We start from the raw sequence: 15518 nt of genomic DNA, 5'->3' as shown, positions 1-15518 counted from the left end.
AGTTGGCGAATCGCTGCGTCTGGTCTCGTGTGGGAAGTGGTCCATTGGAAGGGAATCGGTCGTCCGCAAGTCATATGACGTACGGGTTCTGGGTGGCGAGAACATCAGGGGTGTCCTTCGTGATTGACAGCCTTGGCTACAATACCGTGATATATGACCTGTGGAACCGCAGTTGTAGCACACGGGAGGGTCGCGGTTCACAGCATCTTCCTCGAAACGGATGCTAGGCTGCTGCGGGCGGCGAGAAAGTTCGTTGTCATGTGGGTAACGTGTCTGTGCGCCTCGCTGAAATCCGTTATATCGTTCATAAGTCACGTCGTGGTAGTAGGGTCGGTACTCTTCTTGTCGTGGCCTGACAGAAGCCACAGGGCCTCGGGGGTAAAAACGCGGCTGCTCTCGTTGTGGCCGAGCGTCATAAGTAGCGCCTCTGTCGTAGAGACGTGGCTGCTGTCGGGGCGCGAGTTCATAATCCTCGGTGCCCCTCGCCGCAGGATACGGGGCGATGGATGCCACGTTTGACTCGAAATCTGGTGGTAGGCGGAAGCTGTGAGTGCCTGAATGTGTCGCTTGTGCGTGCAGGCTGAGCTCTTCCCGAACTATTTGTCTGATCGTTGATGCAAGATCGTGGGGCTGGTTGCTGTCCACGCTTGCAACTGTTGTCACATTGGCTAGCCTGCCAAACTTCGGCGTGATGCGCCTCGTTTTCAGCTGCTCGAAAGTACGACAGTGCCGAATGATGTCAGTGACGGAAGCCAGGTTGTCCTTTGCGATGAGGAAATTATAGACGTCTTCGGCAATTCCTTTCAGGATGTGCCGGACTTTATCTTCCTCAGACATTCCAGAGTCCACCATCCTACACAGTTGTATTACCGCCTCAATATAGGTCGTGCAGGTTTCGCCTGGCACTTGCGCACGTTGCAGTAGTGTCTGTTCTGCCCTTTTCCTTTTCGTCGCGGAGTCGCCGAATCGCTCTTTGATTTCGGAAACAAATCTTCCCCATGTTGTGAAGGTTTCCTCGTTATTGTCGAACCACAGCAACGCAGTATCCGTCAGAAAGAACACGACGTTTGAAAGCTGAGCAGCGCTGTTCCACTTGTTGGCGGCACTCACCCGGTGATAATGGATGAGCCATTCCTCGACATCTTCGTCCGATCTTCCGGCGAAGGGACGCGCATCTCTCAGTTGCAGAACAGAACTTGTTGGGGCAGCAGTTGGAATGGGCCGTTGTTCGTCTGCGTCGTGGGACATGTTCAGCTCCGGTGAATTCGGTGGGAGTCCAGCAATGCGACGGCTCCGTCGAAGAAGTTCTGGTTCAGCCTCCGTCTTCGGGTGTCGATTACCCCGCACCTTCCACCACAACTGTTACGAAGAGTTGCGAAGAAATGGTTTTATTTACAGGCGATGGGTGATATCGTAGCGTGATAGCAGCGCAGCTCGGCCTCTCCAACTCTTCGTCTTCTTCGTCTTCCCTTCTTTTCTATTGTCCGTGCCTTTCGTATCTGTTACAATATATTAACGACTTGCCTCAACACTTGCCAAATCCGAATGTTCACTGACGACTGTGTAATTTACCGATCAGTTTCTAACCGTTGCGACGCAGCAAAACTTCAGCATGATCTAGACCATGTCCAGGAATGGTGCGACCGCTGGCTAATGACCTTTAATCCGACTAAATGTAAACTTCTTTCCATTACTCGCCAAAAGCACCCCGTTACATGCCCGTACATAATTGCTAACGAACCTATACAAGCAGTATCATCGTTCAAATACTTAGGCGTTACTTTGTTCAATGATCTCTCATGGCATGCACATACTACAAACATCACATCATCGGCAAATAGAACTCTCGGTTTTTTTTAGACGTCACCTTCGTAATGCTCCCCAACACGTTAAATTACTAGCCGTTACTAGTCATTTATCCATTCAAAACTGGAGTATGCGTCGCCCATATGGTCCCCAAATCAAACATGCCTCGTAGATGACCTTGAAGCGGTACAAAATCATGCCGCCAGATTCGTTCACTCATCTTATTCTCACGAAGTCAGTGTTACCGCCCTCAAAGCGGAATCTGGGCTGCAAGCTTTATCCCTCTGCCGAAGCATAGCAACACTTTGTCTATTCTATAAGCTTTACCATTCATCACTTAAAGGGACACTAAAGGTTACTATTAAGTCAACGTGGACTGTTGAAATACCATCACAGAAACCTCGAAACGCTTGTTTCGTGCCAAGGAGAGACTTATTTTAAGAGAAAATGCGTTCTGAAGCGTCCGCGTTCCTCTAGAGCAGTTCAAATCGCCCGCCCTCCGATCGAGGAGTACTGACATCATGGTCTCATAGTGACGTTGCGCCATCGGTGAGGAGAACGGCGTCCGCAGACGGTGCTACGGCTTTTCTGTGCAAAACGCGAATGCGCGGCCAGAAGCAGAGCCAAGACAGAGCCGACAGCAGAGCGAAAGCGGGAGTATTGTGGCTAGCGGAAGGAGAAACGAATTACGTCCCACATTACGTCCCACGGCACACGGAGAGTCCGTTTTCGTTAAACTATAGGCTGCGCCGAGCTCGCAGCGTGGTCGGCGTGGTCTATGAGAAGCGACGAGCCTTTTCGCACTCGCAACAGGGCATAAAAATGTGCGAATCGACGCAAAACTCGGCCTAGAAACGTGCTTCGCCTCAGCCAGGGCTCAATACGACCCAAGCTGCCACGACCCAGACGTCGTTTCCCGCACCGCCACCAGGCGCCGCTACTATACCTCAAACTCCAGCGCAAGACGCCCATAAGCTGGCACTTCATTCTGTGACGTAACTTCGACGCTCGTCGCAATGGACCCTGACACCGACAGATTGGCTCGCGATGGTGGGCTCAACTTCAGCGATTTGAGCACCGACGAGCGCGACCTGCTGCTGAGGGCTCGCACTGCCGGCGTCGTTGCGTACTACGACGGCGGCCTCGACACCGGCTCTCCGGAGCGGGAAAGCAACGAGGGCTTCCCACGACATCACATGGACGTGGCATTCTCGCTGATTGTTCCAAATGAAAGTTTCGCGAGCCAGGAGAACCCTCTCAGCACGACGCGATAACGAAACTACTGAAACTCCAAAGCGTACGCGGCGCAGAGTCGAGCGCGCAGAGTCGAGCGAAAACGAAACCTTTCGAACACCCATATTACTGAAGGGTAACGTCAAAATGTTATTTTTTCTTAGAATCGAATAGACGTAGACAAGTAGCATTTTTTTCCGTCTTATAATCGAATGAAATGATATTTTTAATACGAGTAGTTGAGTATTAGTAACACAAATTATGAGGAGTCCTTTCGTCATCGGGCTAGTACCGGAATGTCGCTGGGGGGTCTCAAATCGTGTCATGCATTTACCTCAATTTCTCGATTACTAAAGCTCTGTTCGCGATTATATTGACGCCTTAGACGTTCTAGAACATTGCTCTACCACTTTAACTTGAGTTTCTGGTAACCTTTAGTGTCCCTTTAACAGTGCCCCTTACATAACACCGCACGCATACATATCTCCTCGCACTGGTCACCAACTGCAAGTTTCCTGTACACATATGAGAACTGTTAATTTTTCAGCATCTTTTTTTCCTCGTGCAGCCAAAGACTGGAACAGCCTTCCTCACAATATCGTCATTCTCACCTGTCCATCATCTTTTTCTGCCAATGTGACTGAGTACTTGTTGTCACAAATTTGAGTGTTTTATTTTTTATGTACACCCACCCCTTATGTAATACCCCCTAGTGGGGTCTTTAAGGTAAATAAATGAAATGAAATATTGCCTTCCTCTGTGAAACCAAAAACAGAGCTTGCATTGCCAATTTCGTTTCTGCTTTGTTTCTAAAACTTTTGTTGTTGTCTAACCTCTGGTAATCTTTCATACATTGTGTAGCAGACAGAGAATAGTAACCAGATTTCAATATTTTGGTTGCAAAATATGTGGTTAATTGTAAATATTCCAAATTACTGAATAGTTCCTTTTCAAATACAGTCGGCATGTAGTATGCAATTCATACTCTAAACTTCAAATATTCGCCCACCTCTGCCTACATTTATTGTTTTTTATTTAGTTATTTTTCTAGACAAATTACTGTGTTTAAAATATACTGTTGAAAACATTTGTAAACTGCTGTGATGAAAGTGTACATGGGAACATAGAAACAGTGAGGTCATTTGCCTATGTGATAATGCCCACCAATTCTCTCTAGAATGGCCATGGCTAGGACAGGAAGCACAAAAAGGTTTCACATTCATTGACATAGATGCAAAATTTTTTAATGATGTTTACACGACTACTAAATGCAAATAAGTCAAGCTGAAAATGATAGACTAATGCTCAAAAATTTCTAAGGCATCAATATTAGCATGGACAGAGCTTTAGTAAGCAAGAAAATAAGGTAAGTCTAGCACACGGTTCGCTACTCAATAGGGTTGGCCTCAGCATTGGCCCAATGATATCGCAGTGCCTCGTCATAATTATGCCACTAGTAGTCAGCCACTGATTATCATAAGATGATTGCATTACATTTCAACGTGGAAAAAAGTTCAATTTGTCCACTTCTATTCTCAAAGAACTCGTTTACCCTTGGATGATGTGGGTGTATTCGCTCAGCCCCTTGCTGCCTGTGCTCCCACGTTTTGTTAACTTTGCGTGATGTAATGCTGTGCTGGTACTGCTGGCTCACAAATATGCTGACTCCAAGCAGCGGAAAATGCATCTATATAATAAAGTGAGCTTAAGTCGCTGAAAAAGGAGTCCAGCATCATGAGCTGAAGTATTGTTATCAGAGGAAACAGGCCATTGTCCATGGCAATGAGTCTTTGAAAATGATCAGCAGGTCATGTTCCCGATAGTCGTTTAGTTTGTGTCTTGATAACGTAGATAACTGCACTGTCTTGGCTCAGTTACTGGCTGCCATTTCACATTTTATGCATAAAAACCATAACACCAGCTCTCGTGCGCTGTTCTACTCTGGTACCAGCAAACGGTGGTGAGTACGTTTGCTTCATCATACTGTGTCACACATCCCGGGCAATTTGAATTGCATTGGAGGAATGTGGCATCTTCCAATCACAATTTTATCTGCGACTAAGTCATTTTTTGGCACAAGACGAATGTTACGAGGATTCTGGAAGGGCATAAAACAGTTTACATTGACTTAATAATTCTTATCAGTGCCCCTTTAAAAGCCAAAAGGTTTACACAGAGCACCCTAAATTGGCCCTTAATCAGGGTGTCTACCAACCGGGAGAACTGGGAATTCTCAGGGACTTTAAATAGTCTGGAAATACTCAAGGAAAACTCAGGAATTTGTGCTTCTATCAGGGAAAATTAGCTGTAATTTTATTAAAAGTGAATGAAAGTTTCGCTTATGCTGGCTGCAGTAACAGAAGAATCGCAACAAATCGTATTTAATGCTATGTCGCCAGCTCAAGGAGTTTTCAGAGTATAGTCAACGGCCGATTTTCCATATGCCTGATTTTTCTTACATGCCCAATAGTTTGCACGGCTTCGTGGCACCACGACATACTCCATAGAGTCAATATGTAAAAACGTCTGAAGTTTGGGATGCAAGAACGCTTAGCCGACTGGCATTTCGGACGTTTTGCTGTAACTGCGTGTCTGAAACAGCATTAATCAACGCCACCACTGCTGCCATGTTGAGTATCGCGCCGCCTCGAACCGGCGTTCTAGCAAGCAGATCTGCTGGCAGCCGTAGCCACCACAGGGCAATGCCAAGCCTAGCTGCTTCTACGTTCGCTATTAAGCTTTTTGCTGGGTGGTGCCGTTTTCTTTTTTTTTTTTCATTGCAAGAATTTGCCACTGTCAGCAATGGCACCAACTCTGCCATTGTAATCTTCCAGATTGGCTTCGAACCTTGGAAAACAACGCGTTGCATAATGCTGGTTCTCGAAAGTCAGCTTTGCCTTAGTACAGATGTTAAGCGGTGAAGCATACGCAAATAATTGCGGTGAAGCTTAAGAAGTGTGGAAAGGGGCAATTGTCACGGGAAACAGTATGTATTCATTAGCTATACATGCATGCATCCCTGTCTCCTGTCGCACTATGAGCACTGATATGCCTAATAAATTTACTGGCAGGCCTCCAGAGCTTTTTCGGACGTGCCTGTAGCGATTTGAGCCCTTAAGGGCAGTTGACATGCATTCATTTGTTCAGACGTTTTCGCAGCCCTTAGGGAGTCCAAAAAATCAGACTGACTGTACAACTGGCCAAGAGGATGCTTCAAATGGTTCGTGTGGCGAACGCGTGGTGGAAGGAGGATGAGAACAGAAAGGATCCATGCATTGAGGAATGAACGGGAAAGGAATTGTGCCGCCCCCTCTTTGATGAAGCTTGAACTTAAAAAATAAAGTGTTGGCTAACGCCGAGATGCAGGTGTCCCTCATCCTAACCAAAATAAACTTTAAAGCAGTGCAACCCAACACTGAGGTGTTGTTTGCGGGCTCATAGTATGTCAGGACAGTTAAGGTTGACTTTCCAGTTGTTGAGAGAGAATCTTAGTCATGACAAAGTTCAGGCCTCATACCAATGAGCTTCCTGTCAGTTGATAGAAATAGCTCTTATTCGAAAACACTTGCTTCTGTGTGCATCTCCTTTTCTGTGGTATTTGGAATGGGGTTTGCCTTTTTTTTTTCTTTCAAATATATTTTATTCTATGTGCATTTTACTAACACCTTACTTCTGTTTTCTTTTTGAATAAAATAAACTTTACATTTTAACATGCTTGCTCGAGAGTGACAGCATCGGGCAGCATGGTGTCAGCCCCTCTTGACATATAACAAAGTTCTGTCTCGTTCAGAAAATTTTGCAAAGGCACTCAGGAAAAACCTGGAAAACTCTGGGAATTTGGGAATGTCAGCTTGGTAGACACCCTGTTGATGTTCAGAAGAATATTCCTTACAAGATATAAATGTTCATGCATAACTGCCAGGTAATTTCCTGGTCCCTAAGGCGGTGTATTTTAATGCTAATTTGCCATAAGGACTCGTTTCATTGCGTTTCATTTCTGGAATGTACCCTTGCAGACTTGGATGTTCTGTTCATGGCAAAGTGCATAACGTGGAATATTTTGTTTTGCTTTTCAGTTCTGATATTCTAACATTCACCTTATGCATTGAACGGGTGGTTTCATTGCTGTCTATTACAGCTTCCTTCATACCAGTAGTGATGATAGGAAATGCTTTTGGTCAAGCAGAATAGCCTTTGGCTGTTTTCTTCTGATTTGAAAAAAAAAGTATAGCCTAAAATGTGTCTGGACTATCATCTTGTGACAGAAAGGTACATCGTAGAAATTAGCTTTGTTTTGTGTGGTCCTTTTTCTTGTGACATTTGATTTTGTAGACATTGTGCTGGAGTGTAACAAGATTTGGCAACAATAAATTTTGTTTCAGCTTTAATTTAGTGGTTTGTACACTTAAGGGTCATTACATTCACCTGCATTTCCCTAAGTAGTTGCTGTGGTTTCCTGTTTGTCATTATTGCAGCTTGGCAGCACTTGTATGTCACAAATTGCTGCATGGTGCAAGCTTTATGCATAATGTGTTCACAGTGATTTCTGAAGTCGTGGGAGAGATAGCATGGTCATGACACAATAAGCGTATAGCTTGTTCTGCACGAGCTGAATTCAGGCGCTAAACTGGTATGAATTGGTTTGCTAAGTGCCAAGTGAATCAAATGTACCTTTATTAACTAGTTTTAAAGAGTATTTTTTTATTATAGCGTGCAACCGTTACAAAACTGGTTTATTTTTTTGTTTTGCAGTTGTTGTACTAGTCGCAATATGTGGAGATGCTTTTGCCAGCCACCGTAAGTGTCTTTGCCTTTTTTACACTCATTCATTAGCATCTGCCTTTGTTCTGCCTTACGATAGGATACAATGAGAAACTTCAGAAGACCTTGCAAGTTCTGTTATCAGATCTAACCTGATCTTTCTATTTCCTTTATTTTTTCTTTTCAGCAAGCAGACTTGGTAGTGAACTTCTGAAATGTTTGTGTAAAGCATTGCTGTTCATTGAGAAAAATGTTACATTGATAACTTACTTCAGTCTCCTGACTGTAGTTATTAAGCATCCCTCGAGGCATTGTAAACAGATGAGTACAGTGTATAAATCACATGGTCACGATTGTGTTTGTAAAGTATTACATCGATCTGTGCGACGAAAATAGCTAAAAATTAGAGCAAAAGCCAGTGCACCAGAGGCTACATCCTCTTCTTCTCGGCAGATACTGATGGCATTCAGGCACAAATATTTGCAGTAGTGCAAAGAGCTGTGAAACTGCCTCTAGAAATGTGAGAAATGTGTGGTGCAGCAACAAAACTAGGGAGACAAAGAAAAAAGGAGGTGTAGTTGATGTGAATGTTGTGTAGGCCCTTGGCTTTGATATAAAAAAGAGGAATGTCACTTGCCGGCACTGGTTAGCGTAAGGTCGCAATAGCTTTGTAACCCGTTTGGGTATTCTGGGCCACCTTAATGAGTGTAAAATTCAATGTGATATTGTAGGCCTTGGCTTGTCCTTAGATTCTCCTGCCCAGCAAGAGCACTTGTGGGATTCTCACCTGTGCTCTTGGGACAAAGAAATGACAACACAGTAGGGCAAACAATCACAAGGGCATTTATTGCACCTTTCATAGACTAATGCCTGCTAGCGGAGTTGCTATCCACGAACATGCCGATGGGCGCTCGACAAATCGCGGAAGTCCGACTCACCGCGACCGGATAACGAGCGAATATGTTCGCCCCATGCTGGACACCAACGCTTGGTCGATCGCGCGTATGGTGGCGTGTTCGAACGAGGTCTTGCAGAAGCGTGGATCGGCGCACACGTGGAACGTTGTGCGGCTTAACGATCCCGAGCCAAAGAGAAAGAGCCTCCTTTCCGCACCAAGTAACCCCGCTGTTAGGTGGCGTAAGTAGAGCCACACTCGCACCATCTCTCGCGATGCGCTTCAACCACATCGACTGCCGTGGGCATCAAGCCACGCGGCGAAGCTGTATTACAGGAAACGGGAGCTATGCAGGAAAACAACATATCAGAGGATGTGTGAAAGTCGCGCATCCCCACACACTATCCCCCTTGTTTTCGGAGCTTCTGCTTAGAGAAGTGCCCTATGTGATCGTACTGGGGTGATTCCACGAGAGATCAAACACGCACGTCTGCTTGAACCTTTGTTTTGTATAGTTATTTTATACCGTATTTATTTGAATCTAGGCTGATAGTTTTTTTTTTCAAATAATCATATTCCAAACTTTATGGTCGGCTTAAGAGTCGAGGATTTTTGAAAAACACAAAGTTTTTCATTCAAACTACTAAATATGTGCATAGCTAGCTCCATCTAGAAAAGTCAGTATCGCAGACGCTACTAGCCGTGCCAGTAGCCAACCGTACACAAGCGAGGTCGCCATTTTGACCTGTGTCGTGTCGGCCGTATCAGTGTGCGGCGTGGTGTTATCGCGATGGCGCCAAGCAGGAGATGCCACTACAGTGCCGCTTTCAAGTGAGAAGTTGTGATAGCCACAGAGGCATCGTCGAACCTTCACGCCGGGAGGGTCTTCGGCGTCAATGAGAGAAATGTCCATCGTTGGAGGGGACAATGACAGCAGCTTTCTGCGTGCGCCACAACGAGGATGACATTTAGCGGACCAAAGAAAGGCCGTCAGCATGAAGTGGAGACAGTTTTGGCCGACTTTGTTCGGACGCAGAGAGCAGCTGCCCTTCTAGTGACAACAGAAGTGCTCCAAGCGAAAGCTAGGGAACTTTCGAGGGAGCGAGGCCTAATGCCAAAGGATTTCAAAGCCAGCCTGAGCTGGCTTCAAAAATTCATGAAGCGCTTCGGCGTCAGCCTCCGACGTCGCACTTCAATCTCCCAGAAGCTGCCAAGGGATTTCGAACAAAAGCTGATTGCTTTTCAGTGCTACGTGCTGTAAAAGAGAGAAGCGGCAGGGTACAACCTTGGGCAAATCGGTAACGCCGACCAGATGGCTGTGTATTTTGATGGGCCAGTGGCGTACATTGTGAATGAGAAGGGTGCCAAGGAGGTGAAGGTGTGCTCTGCAGGCTACAAAAAGCAGCGCGCAACTGTGAGTGCTGTGCTGCACAGCTGATGGACATAAACTCCCTCCTTATGTAAAACTCCCTCGTTATAAAAGGAAGACACTGCCTGCTCGAGAAACTTTTCCAAGAAATGTCATTGTGCGGGCAAGTGAGAACAGGTGTATGACGGCTGCGATGGTGGAAGAGTGGGTCAAGATTGTGTGGCGACGGCGTCCAGGAGCCCTTTTGACCAAGAACTCTCTCCTTGTCGTCGACTCTTACCATGGGCACTTGACTGACAACATGAAGGCTGCACTCGCCCAAGCGAACACGGACCTTACTGTCATACTGAGCAGCATGATGGGCCAGTTGCAGCCACTTGATGTCTGTGTCAACAAACCTTTCAAGGATCGTCTGCGGAAATATTACACGGACTGGTTCACTGACGAAGACCACATGCTAACGGCAACGGGCTGCATCAAATGTGCATTGCTGTCGCAGCTGGCGGGCTGGGTAGCTGCAGCATGGGACGACATCCCAGGTACTTTGATCGTGCGCACCTTTAAAAAGTGCAGCATATCTAATGCGCTTGACGGTACCGAAGATAGTGCACTGTTTGAAGGTGACAGTGACAAGCACCACAGGGACGACGAGCCTAGCAACGACGATGATGTTGAATGAGCTCTGCACGTTCAGATTCAATAAATGCTGTTTGCATTTTGTGAAGGCTGTCCTCGCTTTTTTTGTTCGACCTACATTCGAGGCAATATATATATTTTTTTGTTGGCTTCGGACTTTAGGGATTAACTTAGAATCGGGGGTCGGCCTAGATTCGAGTAAATACGGTATGTCATGTAAGAATATTCAGACTGCATGGAACCAAAAATTTTATTCCGAAAATGTTCCCAGCAAGCCAAAAAAAAGTATATATTTGAAGGTGGTGGCACAAACGTCCTATTGCTTACCACAATATTTTCAGATTTCACTGCTAAGTTAAATGCAAATGATAAATGTTGTGTCAAGAACCTTTTCTGCTCATTTTGATACACTTCACAGTGAATTATTTCTGTGCATTTTTTGTATGCTGTCACAAACTAATAATTTTTAAAAAAGTCCAAACATGGCCGAAATCAGATAAATTTTGCAACTTTGATGCGTCTTGGCCCGTTTTCTATTTCACAACGAAACTTGAAAAAAGTGTCAGGCATAGAACGATCTATTTGCAATATTTGTAGAAAATATTGTCTTTCTACAATAAAACACAAGAAAAAAATAGTTCAAGAAGTTTTTTCAAAAACTAATTTTTAAAGAATGAAAGAAACTCGGGTTCCAATTTTAGAAAATGTTTTAGATGGAAGTCCACTTATGTCGTCCAAAATGTGGGGGCGATGTTTCCTCGTTTGCTTTCACAAAATATAACAGGCCGAAGTGGCCCATGTTGAGCATGCTGGCTTCAGTACCTTTGCTGGTTGTTTGTCAATTTGCATTGTACGCAAATCTAGTTCTGTTTCCTTTGCTGCTTCACAACCTCGCTCTTGCAGCTTGTTTTGAACAAAAATGCATGGTCAGATTTTATTTTTGTCCAGCAGGTGCAGAGTTTGGGGGCAGCCGCCCCCTAAAGTGCTAATGCGTACTGAGTTTGCAGCGTACAGCCTTTGTGGGCATCGCACTTACACCTCTATTATTCGCTTGTCAACAGCACGCGAGACACTACGAGTGCACGTTGTGGCTGACTTTGACAAAACCCGCCTGGTTGACACAGTAAACCACCTGTAAGCGGCGCCAAGGCAGGCTGATCCGTAAGCGACTGAGAGCTTCCATAATCGGCAGGTGTGCCGTTATAGAGGTGCTACTTCACCGCCTGCTCCTGTCTCCACGTGCAATGGATACTGGAATCTTCTTCGGCACCAACACGTGTGACTTGCACTGTGCCTTTCCAAAAACTTATCCAGGTCATTTCCTGAGCCGTTTAATTAGTTTCCCATTATCAGGTTTTCCACGTCGCTCACAGTTGTCTTCCTGTCTTACCTTGACCTTCACCTCTGCATTTCAGCTGTTCGAAAAAGTGCAGTGCAGCATGACTGACCCAAATGCTGCCAAAGTTGCCTAATTTATGGTGTTTTGTCAGCGCCTTGCTGACGCACTTTCCCACACTGAGAACAGCAGAGGTCACTGATGGCGCTAGACTTACATTTTCCTTTGATAACGAGCGTGGCACACACGTTTTCACAGTGAAAAGCTTTAGATGGCCTTGTTCATAGAACAGGAAAGCTTGCAACAGAAAGGAGACTCAATCACGACAGCGGCACAAAAAAAGCAACTGGAAGAGTGCAGTGCTGCTCAGTATAAACATTTTGACTTGGTCTAGCTGTTCACTACATACGATGCATGCGGCTCATAGCTCACTCCGATTATTGTGTGCCGACAAGAAGATCACAAAAAAAAAAAAAAAATGTTGCGTAAACGTTTTGAATGTTGCCTCCCTGCGGAAGCTACTCCCAGAGGCTCCGATAAGGTCTGCAAGCACTGCTTTATGTGCCTCAAGGAAATCCTGTCTTATCTAGTGACACCTGTGATGGAGCAGATGAGCCATTTCTTTAGGAATGAGAAGCCATTAACAACTTGGAACAGGTACGTCTAAAGCCCTTCCAGTACACGTGGATGGAGGGGCTCAATGTTTCATCATTGAAGCCACAATCTTTCATTCACAAATGCAGCACAAGATCTTACAGAAAAAGAAAATGGCCCAAGATTGGAAGTGTTGTGGTGATGAAGATACGTTCAACTTTTAGCACTGTATACGAAAGCGTCGGCACACCTGAACCGTCTTTGGCAGAATTTTGTGCATGTGCTGGCTGATTAAATAGCTTGAAGCAACTGTACGAGGCTTAAAGGTCCTATAGAGAGAACCTTCGTCTGTTAAGCATCATGAAACCAGAAGTTGAAAACAAATGCGTTCAAGAGGCAGTCCCAACTGTCACAATGTACATGCTCAGAAAGGCCCGAAATTGGCGCGAAAAGCATTGAATGTGGTCAGATTTTGATCTGTACACGAGGTCAAGGTTAAGCCCAGATGTACAAGCTGCGTTTGACTACTTTACTATGGATGAACTTCGTTGGTCTCAGCAGATCCCCCAAACAAGAAGGACGTTGTGTCACTCATCACAAACGGCGAGAGAGAGTACGTCTTAAAGCACCCACCGTGGTTGCTCAGTGGCTATGGTGTTGGGCTGCTGAGCACAAGGTCGCGGGATCGAATTCCGGGCACGGCGGCCGCATTTCGATGAGGGCGAAATGCGAAAACACCCGTGTACTTAGATTTAGGTGCACGTTAAAGAACCCCAGGTGCTCGAAATTTCCGCAGTCCCCCACTACGGCGTGCCTCATAATCAGGAACGAGAAGAGCGGAGGTTAACCGAGGGTCCCAATTTTTATTAATCATATAATGAGAAGCCAACAAACACTGACACAAAGACGCAGGCGCGAAATGCGAAGGCTGTGGGTTCAGTTCCCACCTGCGGCAAGTTGTTTTTTCATCCACTTTAATTTCCATTAATTTATCGTTTCTTTATTTCATTTATTAAGCACAAGTAATTTCCCCTATGTTGTCCTTGGTGTCAGTGTTTGTTGGCTTCTCATTATATGACTAATAAAAATCGGGACCCTCGGTTAACCTCCTTTCTTCTTGTTTATTACATAACGAAGGTCTCAAATCCGGCAACATCGATGTTTTCAGGTAGCATGTGTGGGTTTATTGACCAGTTGCCTTCACCCAGAAAGATCACGTTCTCGTGACGCCTGCGGCAAGAAGGATGTTCCACGTCCGCCGCCAAGGTATGTGAGTTATGGTGCTGGCTAACACTCCCAGGGTTCTACTAGGACACATAAATACCCGAGAAAGTGGATGGGGAAACAGCGCCGCGGTATATCAATTGGTAGAGCATCGCACGTGAAATGCGATGGTTGTGGGTTCGGTTCCCACCTGCGGCAAGTTGTTTTTTCATCCACTTTAATTTCCATTAATTTATCGTTTCTTTATTTCATTTATTAAGCATAAGTAATTTCCCCTATGTTGTCCTTGGTGTCAGTGTTTGTTGGCTTCTCATTATATCATAATCAGAAAATTGTTTTGGCCCATAAAACCCGATAATTTATTTATACGTCTTAAAGCGGTTTATCACACATTCTTTCCACAAGACATTCCAGTTGTTCAAAGCAGCTAACTGCGAGAGTGCCATTGCCCTGTCAAAGTTTTACAGCCTGCGTTCAATATGGGTGCTGCTCGCACCACAAGAGGTTTGCATTTGCATTTATTTCACTAATGCCAACCTTTGTGTCTCCGTGCTTGAGAACGTAACTGGCATTGAAGTTTCATTACTAGGCATGAAAGCATTGTGGCTTTGTTGCTTCCAAACCACAGATTGTTTGTTAGGTGAACGCGAGCGCTGTCCATGGAGTGAAAGCCTCACTTTGGCCAGTCTGGGAATGGTCGACAAGGACTAGGTCACATTTGCAGTTTGGGAAAGTAGTGGCTTGATCAAGAAGGCGTCATCTCCAACTCTTTTTGTGAAAGAGCTCGGCAAATGGGTGACAAAATGGAGTCCTCACGAACAGGATACGCTTGTTATAGCGGACCCACGTACCAGAGACTTTGTGGTATAATGAACCATTATTCAGCATTAGTTACAGTGGACTATCGGCTACAGCGCACGAAATTAGCGTGAAGTTTTTTTTTTATAATTAGGTATATAAAATGGACCTTGGCCATGTCGACACGGGCTGACAACTGACCTGAGAGGGTCAGCTGACGATTGGGACTCAATAATCGCGCACGCAAGGAAGGAAGGCTGGGCGGAAACGCAGTCTTTCGCGCGCAAGGCACCGGGGGGGGGGGGGGGGGGGGTGTCACGACTATATGTGCCGTGTGCATACAAAGCTTTGAAAGTGAGACGTTTCAGATGTTACGGACTTCGGATAAAACGACCATTTTTTTGTCAGATTATTAGGGTGCGTTGTAACGAGAGTCGACTTTACATATGCCGCCCTCAAGCCATGGCTATTCATGAGGCAACGAAGTGCGAGCAGTGCAGAAGCATTTCTACATTTTGATTTTGCGGAAAACTGGACTGTTGTTCTCTCAAATGAAAAACAATTGTACCATTGGCACAAGAAACAAATCTCCATTTTCACCTGTGTTGCCACAACAAGGACAGCACCACACAGCTTTGTTGTCATAAGCGACGACATGCATTATGATGCAGCCGCACGCCTGCTATGCCCTAAGTAAAGTGCATGAAGTGTTAGATGAAAAAGCACTGATCTACTGTCACGTAACATATGCAAACACTTGTGCAGCAAGCCATTTTAAAGATAGGTACCAATTGTATGAGTTGTGCCACTCCCAGTGCACGTCCGTGAGGTGGATATTTTCCACTACTGGGTATGGGAACAATGCT

At 45.4% G+C, this 15518-nt stretch overlaps 1 protein-coding gene across 1 annotated transcript in view; it reads left to right on the top strand.

The window, feature by feature from the left end:
* Window positions 1–15518, top strand: part of LOC142589817 (uncharacterized) — a 228045-nt gene that overhangs the window by 40730 nt on the left and 171797 nt on the right. The window contains exon 3 of the mRNA XM_075701397.1: window positions 7792–7836. Within this exon, the coding sequence (XP_075557512.1) occupies window positions 7792–7836 (45 nt within the window). The remainder of the gene's footprint in view (window positions 1–7791; window positions 7837–15518) is intronic.

This window comes from Dermacentor variabilis, chromosome 1 (assembly GCF_050947875.1).
Source record: "Dermacentor variabilis isolate Ectoservices chromosome 1, ASM5094787v1, whole genome shotgun sequence".
NCBI lineage: Eukaryota > Metazoa > Arthropoda > Arachnida > Ixodida > Ixodidae > Dermacentor > Dermacentor variabilis.
The sequence above is the reverse complement of the archived record's forward strand: the minus strand, read 5'-3'. Positions and strand labels throughout refer to the sequence as shown.